At 38.4% G+C, this 10,471-nt stretch overlaps 1 protein-coding gene across 1 annotated transcript; it reads right to left on the minus strand.

Moving 5' to 3' along the window:
• Positions 1-1,454: 1,454 nt before the first annotated feature.
• Positions 1,455-9,774, minus strand: LOC125257013 (E3 SUMO-protein ligase ZBED1-like). The gene is made up of 3 exons (XM_048173417.1): positions 8,293-9,774; positions 4,156-8,019; positions 1,455-2,194 (listed from the first exon to the last, which is right to left on the minus strand). The coding sequence occupies exons 1-2, from the start codon at positions 9,745-9,747 to the stop codon at positions 7,528-7,530; spliced, it is 1,947 nt and encodes a 648-aa protein (XP_048029374.1). The 5' UTR covers positions 9,748-9,774; the 3' UTR covers positions 1,455-2,194; positions 4,156-7,527.
• Between the last annotated feature and the right edge of the window lie 697 nt (positions 9,775-10,471).

The raw sequence follows: 10,471 nt of genomic DNA on the forward strand, positions 1-10,471 counted from the left end.
TTCCAACTCTTTTGCCTTAAATGATCTTAATAGGTCTTTAATTGCTCACTGTTGCAGTTGGTCTAATGCTCCCAGCCATGTTGGCTGGCTTGTTGTGCCTTTTTTGCTTGGCCCCGTAATTGCTGCTTGCAGCTATATTTTTATATGCTTTTGGGGCCTTTGAGTTCAAAGTTTTTGACATTCCTAAAGGAAGTAAAAAGGGACTTTATATCAGTGGAGAACATTCTAAAATTGGGATTGATTTGAATTGATTCTGGCTTTTTGCAGATTAAATTTACCCAGAAGACAAAGTAATACTACAGTGTGATCAAGATTAACATCGTTAGAATGAAAATCTGAAAAAAATATAGATTCTGTAATTTGTACCAATTTGTTACAACAGAGGAATACTAAAATGATTAATTCTGACCAAAAAGACTTAGAAAATGGGCAATGATAATATAGATGTAGAATTGATTCTTCTTCAACATTACAAAAGGAACATACATAAGATACATTCTCAGAAAACCTGCTCAAAATAAATTACAAGGGTAATATCTATGAACAATTTTAATTTTACTGTTTAGTTTGTGAGGAAAGGACCTCAAGTTATTCAATTCAGAGTTCGGAAAACAGATAGTCCATTTAGATCATGCTATAGGGAGGTTTCGTGGAGTTAAAGAAAGAGCATTTCTAATAAAGAAATTATTGCATTTTTCATCTAATATGAACACCATTGACTGCAAGTGTAGGAGTATAATTGTTTAAACAGCCATATCTTAAATGTGCTTCGATCAAAAATTTTAAATATTAAAATCTCTTAATGTATTTATAGCGTTTTTCAAATAAAATCAGAAAAAGAAAGAAGGTCCCCTTGAGCACTGAACAAATCAGAAACAAAAGAATATTTTGATTCACCCATTCCTTGAAAAAAAGTGATTTGTTACCAGACAGTACATTTTATTCATTTGTTTATACTTTTGTTCTGCCTTGGTGTTCCTTTGATAAAAGATAGACATCCTGGGAATTGCCTGTTCTCTTGTGGCCCATGCCAGGATTTATTTGAAATACTTTTTGCCTAAACTCTTTTGACTTACTTGTTTTGGATTCATACTGTATTTTTTTGCATTTGAAGATTTATTGGACATTGTTGTCTTCATTTAATCTACTGTGGATCTGTATCCTCTTCAGTCCCTGCACTGGATTCTTGTATTTTCTGCCTGTTTATTCAAGAGGATTCTACAGTAAGTAAAACCTCAAGTCCTGCCTGCCTTCATTATTTTAATGTTTACTTGAGACCAAAATACTGTTGTATGTAATGAACTCTGGACGAAAGATACAAAAACTCAACCCAAGGCTGTTATGTTTATAGATGATCCATAAAATAAAACATTGTGAACAACAAAGGTATCCAAGAAGTAATCTCTTGTTGGACAATAACTTGCAAACTGCCATATAACCACAAGTCGGAGCTATTTTCTTTAAAACGAGCAGAATAACTTTAATGGCATAAAATTTAAACAAAACGTTTTGCAAAAGTTAAAACAGAACAGGTTTCATAACAGTTTACAGTAAAGACATTAAAAAATGGTTACTTTGAGCACAATAAACATCACAGTCAACACATTTATACAGTATTATTACAAAATTCAAAAACAAAAAAGTTTACTCATGCGTATAATTTACGGTCATAAAGTAGGAGAATGTAAAAAAAAACAACAATTGAGGACTAGCAATAGAAAATATGGTAATTCTTTATCTTACAGTGTCCTTGTTACACGTTACATGTAGTTACAATAATGATTACTATATATTGTACATAATTACATGCAACTAACCCTGAACCACACCCTAAACCTATAGTAAGTACATCTAGCTAATTATTATTGCTCAGTACTTAAATGTATAACTGCACCATAACATGGACACTTTAAAATAAAGGGCAACCAAAAATAAATATAATAGATTCTATAAAAAATATACACCTTACTTCTGCATCTGGACAGTTAAGATGTAGGGAATGCTAATGCAGGAATGCAGTGGTTTAGATCTCACTCTCGTATGTGTGCAAGTACACTTTTAGAGAGAGAATCTCCTCATAGGTTCTACTGGTACGACGATAAAAGTCTAGTCCTGTAAGTAACTCCACGTCCCGTAGGCGTGCTGTGTGTGTCTTCATTAGTTCCTCCACCCACTTTGACTCGTCTTCTGAACTCTGGGTGACAAGAAGTGTGTTTAACATTGTTTTTGCCTCTGACTTTAATTTTAGACTAAGGGGGCATTCACACAACACCATTTTCAACTAAAAATGGAAAACTTTTTACGCATTTTGGCCATTCATTTTCACAACAACTGTCTTTTGGGGGACTGAAAATGCAAACTTTACCATCTCCGTACACATACCATTATTGTCTCCATGTAAATTACAAAAATGTAGTTTTAGAATTTATGAAAACGGTGACGTCATGTGCATGCATATTACGTCTTCAGTTGGTGCATGGTTTTTCTTTACAAAGTGACATCGCCAACTACTGCCCTAGCATGCATAATACAGTGTTTTTAACTATTTTCATGAATCCATGTGAACTAGGATCGTTTTGACAACGTTGTCATCTGTACACAATAAGCACATGGAAAAGGAAAAACTTTTCCGTTTTTAGTACATTGTTGTTGTGTAAACACACCCTAAACCTGTACAATTTAAAGGGGCTATATGTAGAATTCAGAAACCCTATTAATGGTTTAAGTAGTTAGGCTGTTAAGTGAACTCCAGCCAACAAACCAGCTTGTGCTTTCATTCATGCTCACATAATGTACAAGAGACTGAACATGATTCAAGGCACTGATATACTCACGCCACAGTTAAGAAAGCATCTGATAATAGCGATGTGGATATTTGCAGATGAAGTAACTGAAATTACACTGTTATTATAGTTTGAGTGTAAAGTATATTTGAAACTATAGACATAGATATTTCTATGTGAGACTATAGTTTGAATTAATCCCTTTTATTTGTATGACACATTGACATTACAGTACAAAATAGCTTTTTCGGCATTATCCTTAATATTGTATAAGCACTCATTTCATGTGTCACTTAATGGAAGAGAGGTTCTAGTGAGTGTGCATAATTGTCACATCCTTTGGATTTTCTCAGCGAAACCAGTCCGAGTCCTTCACATAAAAATCAGTCTACAGGCTTTCATAAGCTGCATCTCATTTCTCCAGAGGCTGCATTTGTAGGCTGCATATGTCATCAAGGATGTCTTATTTAAGAAAAGTAACTGTAATAAAATTGACTGTTATTCCTCGAGAGGTGTAAAATACCTTTCTTACTTTGCAATCTAATGGTTACTTTTCTTAAATGAGACCCCCTCGATGATGATGAATGTGGCCGACAAATGCGACCTCCGGAGGATGCAGCCTCTGAAATGAGATGCAGCTATAGACAACCTAGGAAGTTGGGGAAGGTCTCGTTTTTTAAGTTTCGTTACAAGCTGTTCACCCATTTCATGTATTAATCACAAAAAGTGATTAATACATGAAAATTCTTACACATAGCCCCATTAAACTCACTCAAATTATTCAGCTTTTGCATTTAATGATACACTGGGTTAATTTCACCCTTTTATTCTATACCACATCTGTGACTTGCTGTTGTGTACCACTACAGGAAATAATTGAACGTAATGAGAAACACATTTAGCAAGTATAATTATAATATAAGCAATGTAAACAGACAGCTTGTATTTTAAAGCACTTACATGAACTCAAAAATATTGAGCTGAAAAGCTGCCAAAATCATTGTTGTGAATGGACTACTTTTCTAGGTGAAAAAACATCTGGTTATATATTATCAATATCAGGAGTACAGCTACACATATGTTGAGGGGTATGCACATTCACAGTGTAATTTTTAAAAGTATGATTTTGATGCTCCTGTCTATGTAACTTGGCACAGGTAATTTTGGTAAGTGATTGTATTAGCAGAAATTCTTCTGACAGCTGAATAGTTGCATATTTACTATCTTACATAACAGTGATGTTGTTAGACTGCCTGCTAAGCTTCCATTTACCAATGTATTTACTGTAAATGTGTGGTAATAAACAGCATGAAGAGGAGAAGAGAAGAAGAGGAGACAGGAAGAGAGAAGAAAAGGAGAGGAGTGGACTTACATTACAGGTCTCATCATTATCTGATCGATGTGGAAGGATGAAAGAGACCACACTGAGAGGGCCAGCACAGGAGTCAACAGTCTGTGTGTAATCCAGACAACTTGTAACAACAATGTAGTAATGAGTTGGGATTTGCACAGAGCCACTGACATATCTGTAAACAAAGAAAGGGTTACATACTCAGACTGCAGGATTGTATAAAATTATGTACATATTAGGGCTTGTACCACTTGTAAAAATGTTAGTTCTGTGTCAGCTAGTCATGGATCAGATAACTTTAGTTGCAGTATGAATTTGGTAATAGAGATAACACAGCATTGCTTTTGCCAGAAAAAGCAAATACCACTGATGCAACATGTGGAGTCATTTACACAAGATAAACACTGTTGAGTCATTTACACCAGATAAATACTGACCACAGTTCAGTAAACTACTGGTACTTTTTTGGATAACTAGTACAGTCAAACTGTATGCATACGTATGTCTACACACCCATGTTTAAATAGCTGGTTTTGTGATGGAAAAACATTAAACAAAGATAAATCATATCAGAACTTTTGCATGTTCAATGTAAAAATTACAACCTATGTAATGCCACTGAAAACCAAAGCGACACATTTCAGAGGAACAAAAATAATAAAAAAAAAAAACTTGTAATAAATAACTGCATAAGTGTCCTGAAATAATACCTAGTTGATGCACCCTTTGATTTTATTACAGCTACCAAGACTTGCCAGAAAGAGCTGCAACATGCTGTAGGCCTCTTGACAGCCTCCTTAACTAGATTTCTTTGTCTTCTCATCAATTTTGGAGAGCAGCCCTGGTCTTGATAATGTCATTGTTGCGCCATATCTTCTCCCACTTGTTGATGACCAGTGTTGGGGAAAGTTACTTTTAAAAGTAATGCATTACAATATTGCGTTACTCCCTAAAAAAGTAATATTTTGGTATATTTTTGGAAAATGTAAAGGCCCTTTCACACCAAAAATGAAATGAACAAGCTTCAGGTTGATCACAATTTGGTTGTGTGCTTGAAATAGTTTGGATTGAAATAATGAGACGGGAGGCATCTCGTCTTTGCGGGAACTTTACTGAACAAAGTTTGATGAAAGACAAAACAACTGTATTTGCTTAGCAAGCTAAAAAATAGAGGGCACACAGCAGGCCGTTCCCATTCCCTGCCGATCATCTCTCGCGCTGCTGCTCATGGGAAATGTAGTTCGTTTGAAAGAAAACGTTGTGAAGGTAAACTACAAAAACGATCATAAACATTAAAGCAATGATGATCCTTTTAACTTTATATTTAGCATTGTTCAATATCAATAAACTGCAAATAATAAATTGCAACATCCTCCCCCCCGATGAACTATAGTTCATCACTAAGTATCACTAATTTCCAAAGGATACAATAACTGTACTGGTCTTCTCAACATGGTTCCAAGGGAAGTACGCACAGAACATGCACGTATTAAACCATCTCTCCCCAGGAAAACATTTTCAATCTTTCCCTTCTTCCATGTCTGTCGTGGCATCTTGTCCTCTGCCACGAGAACGACATCTCCCACCTTCAGCACCTCTGCAGTGGTGTTTACACAATGGTGAGCAGACCTTAAATTCATCAAGTAGTCCCTGCGCCAACGAGTCCAAAATTCATTCAACAGCCTCTGACTGTATTTCCATCTCTTTGTCAAGGTTTCTCGATTCTGAGCAGCTGGCTGAGGGTTTGATGCAATGTTCTTGGGTGGTAAAGATGTAAGTCGGTTACCGACCAGAAAATGAGCAGGAGTCAATGGCTGAGGTTCATCCAATTCGTTGTGAACGTAAGTGAGGGGTCTTGAATTTAGCACAGCCTCTACTTCAGTTAAGATGGTGGTTAGCTCTTCAAAATTTAATGAGGCTTTACCCAAGATTTTCTTCAGGCATGACTTTGTTGACCTCACAAGACATTCCCAGAAACCTCCCCACCAGGCTGCTCGCTCGACTATGTACTTCCAGCTTATTCCCCTTTCAGCGAAGAAGATTTTGAGATCAGGCTCTTTGATTGACTTCCAAAGCTCCTTTAGATCCTGATCTGCTCGTTTGAAGGTCTTCGCATTATCTGAGTATATAACCTTGCAAAGTCCCCTCCTTGCTATGAATCTCTTTAGTGCCAAAAGTAAGTTCTCCGTACTTTGACTTGAGACTAGTTCCAAATGTATGGCCCTAGTGACAGCACAGGTGAAAAGTGCTATGTACGCCTTACTCATACCATTACTGGTCTTCACCATGAGCAGTCCAGCAAAATCCACACCAACTGTTTCAAATGGAGGAGATTCATTTACTCTGTCCCTCGGTAAGGGTGCGGTGGCCTGCTGGGCTGGCTTAGCCTTAAACCTCTTGCAGACGGGACACCTTCCGACTATCTGCTTAACGAGCTGTCTACCCTTCAGAATCCAAAATCTGTCTCTGACTTGCATGAGTGTATCTCTTACACCCGAGTGCAAAACCTTCTCATGACAGTTTTGAATTAACAGTTCACAATACCTGTGTTTAGTAGGTAGTATTAGGGGTGTGCATTGGCACTGCCCTCACGATTCGATTCGATTACGATTCACCAGGTAACGATTCGATTCAATTCGATTCTACGATGCATTGCGATGCATTGCGATGCATCAAAATTCTACTGCACACAAGGAAAATTTTTCATCAGTCATGAGGCAATACAAGCAGATATTAAACAACAGATTTTATTGGCTGCTATGTGTCTCTTGTATCTTTGACATAAAAGTTATTAAATAAAATAAAATGTAATTAAATAAAATTAAATAAAATGTAATTAAATCAAATTAAATGGTACAGGGTACTGGATATGGCATTTTCAAACCTGAAAAAGAAAACAATCAAAATCTCTGCTTTCAGTGCTTTTTTTTTTATTTACACACAGTAAAATAGCAGCACTAAGACAGGGCACTTCCTGAAGTCCTGTGCAAATATTAAAATAATAAGTAACACTATTTTAACAACAACCACCCAGGAATAAAAATATTCAGTGCAACAACACACAGTAACCACTTATTACTGTGAAACTTTTTTCAAGTAGTAAAGTAAAGTGCAAACTATTCTCAACAAAACAGCAGCTTAGCAGCTTTAAGACAATGACAATTATATGCCTGCCCTGATCCTACCATCACATCAGCTGCATACAATAAAATATTAAGATGTGAAATACAGTATTATAAACCAAAAATAAAGTGTGTAGGCTTAGCCTACTACCAAATTTGTGCAAACAAACAACTTCTTCCGTCTGAGTTCAACATCACCATCATCAACAATCCGTTTCAGAGTGAGGAAATGTATAGTTTAACCTAAGCCTACATCATAACTTCTCACTGTTTAGCATTTGGGAATTTCAAGGTTCTTGTGCAAAAACACAAGCTGATCGACATGGTCCGGTTTGAGAGAGCTTCTTTTTGCAGTGATAACATCTCCTGCAGTGGAGAAGACTCTCTCTGCTGACACACTTGTCCCGGGGATGCACAAGTATCTCTTTGCTAACCTAGAGAGGAGAGGAAATGTGCCCTTATGGCGATGCCACCAGTCCAAGGGATCCTCAGAGAGAGGCACAGCTGGGGATCTACAGTACAAGTCCATTTCCTCCTCAGCACTGGCATCGGCGGTCTTACTTTGTACTGCAGGTTCATTGGTGTCATTGATGAAAGCAGGTCCCAGCAAACTTAAAAGCAGCGATGAGGCCCTTCTTTTGGGAGCGGAGGGGCCTGCTGAGTCTGACACATTGTCATCCACGGACAGCAACTCTTCCTTGGTTCCTGAACTTCCTGTTCTGCCAGGCGCTTCATCTGCTTCTGTTCTCTGTTTTCTCTCATACTGTTTGAAAAAATAAATAAATAAGAGCAAAAAACAGCAGTTAGCATCACTTTCTCAGCCAATGCTGCAGCTCATATGACAATATTTATTTATTTACACAACTATTTTTCTCAGTCTAACATTTTACTGACTATGTAGCTGCTTAATAATTAATTAACATTACATTGTTATTATAATTAAATTTTGTAATAATTGACAATTATTAAATTATGAATTTACAATTATTAAATTATTAATTAAATGTAAATTATTTTACAAGTAAAAATGAATTACCTCCTCCAGTGATGCAGCCTCTGAAGTCACTCCTGCGGAGACATCCAATCTCTCCTCCTCTGTCAGGAAAGGTAACCCCTTAAAGCGAGGATCTAGGGCAGAGGATGTATGAAGGATCTTTTTCTCAGCCTCACTATTGTACCTTTTAAGGAGATCTGTTTTGATGGCATTCTTCACATCACGGATCAGTGGTTGGTCTCCAATAATGTCGGACATGCTCTGGAGGAGTTGGGCATATACTGGTGCAATTAGGCTGACTGTAGGACTGCTCTCCTCTGACATAAACACAGTGGCATCCTTCACTGGTTTTAATGTCTTCACTACTTCCTCCACATTAGCCAGATCGGCTCTGCTGAGAGTGACGATGTCACTTTCATCTACATTTAGGGCAGGGGACAGCAGGGTGGCATGCACTGCAGCTTGCAGTTGCAAAAACCTCTCCATCATATCATGAGCACTATTCCACCTTGTGGCGACATCTGTTATCAGTTTAAGTGGACTTGTCAGTTTAAGAACAACTCTCTGGTTTTCTTCAAACAGGTGCTTTGCCTTTGTGCTGCGGTGGAAGTATGCTGAGATACGTCGGACTCTGCCCAGAAGCCTGGAGACCGCTGGTAGCTTAAGCGCCCGCTGCGCAGCGAGGTTTAACGTATGCGCAAAGCATTTTACATGAGGGAACTTCCCAATTTCAGCAGCACTAATCATATTAGCGGCGTTGTCCGTCACCAGCACAACACTTTTATCTGTAAGCTGCCATTCCTCCACAACATCCAAGAGTAGCCTTGCCATATGAGCACCAGTGTGGCTCTCATAAACTGCTCTCGTCTGCAGCACATGTAATACAATCTTCCAATCCTCGCTAATATAATGTGATGTTATGGTTACATAGGACTCTGTTGCGACTGAAGTCCAGGCATCACTTGTAATGGCTACACGTCTGGCTTTACACATTGATTCCATTACCTTTGCTTTGGTTTCTTTGTACAATGTGGGAAGCGTGGAATCACTGAAGGTAGCTCTTGTCGGTAGCTTATACGGTAGCTCAATTGTTTTAAGCATGTGGCGAAACCCCGCATTTTCTACCACAGAATAGGGTCGTAGATCCTTCGCTATAAAACATGCCACCGATCGTGTGATCCTCTTTGCTCTCTCGGAGTTGTGTGGCAATGTTGACACTAGCGACTCGTCAATTCTTGGCTGGGATGTGTCGACTTTTTGTGTTGTTGTTGTTGTTGAAGCTAACTCAGGATGCCAACGATCAACATGGTTCATGAAGTTAGTTGTATTGCCAACGTGCTTAATTTTAGTGTGGCAGATTTTACACACCGCGTAAGACTTGTCTAGTTTCCCATTCACTTCATAAAATCCGAAATGTGCCCAGATGTCCGCTTTCCAAGCTTTGGGTGCGTTTTTAATAACCCGTCTATCGCGGTCATCTCCCTCCGCCTCAGCCATCTTGCTTGTTGTTGTTGTTGTTCCCCCGGAACCGGAAGTATTTGAAACTTCACAACTTTATTGTCCGCCAGAAAATAAACTGTGACATAATCGATTATGGCACTTTGCCGCATCGATGCTGAATCGTTCATGCCCCGCATCGCGATGCATCGCCGAATCGATTATTGTTGACACCCCTAGGTAGTATCCATGGGTGCTGCTCTCTAAAGGTGAGATCAGATTGCTGCAGCCTTCCTCCCATTCTAATTAGGCCTTGCTCATCAAGGAATGGTTTAAGTTCTTTGATTTTTGAATCTTTATGTACATTCTGCCCTTCCCTGAGCGAGATCATCTCTCTTTCAAATGTCTCCTCTTGAGTCACTCTGACCCAATACAACTCGGCTGTCATTAACTCTTCAGCAGAAAGCTCTCCATGCTCCTTCACGCTTGAGCGTGTATTGGTGAGGAATCTCTTTACCCAAGTGGTTATTTTGAGAACAGTACTAAATTTGCTGCATTTGCGCAGGTCAAGCAGCATCTCTCTTTCATCTGTGCTGCTAAACTGCACTGCAACTTGGAATTTAGATCTGAGTTCTGCATTTACCTCTTCTTCTTGAAGCTCTACATCTGCTGATACTACGGAGTCCACTGACTGGAGAAAATCAGGTCCATTCCACCACAAGTGATTATCAATCAAATTTTCTACAGATTGTCCTCTTGTTGGCAGATCTGCTGGATTGTGTTT

The sequence above is a fragment of the Megalobrama amblycephala genome, linkage group LG21 (assembly GCF_018812025.1).
Source record: "Megalobrama amblycephala isolate DHTTF-2021 linkage group LG21, ASM1881202v1, whole genome shotgun sequence".
NCBI lineage: Eukaryota > Metazoa > Chordata > Actinopteri > Cypriniformes > Xenocyprididae > Megalobrama > Megalobrama amblycephala.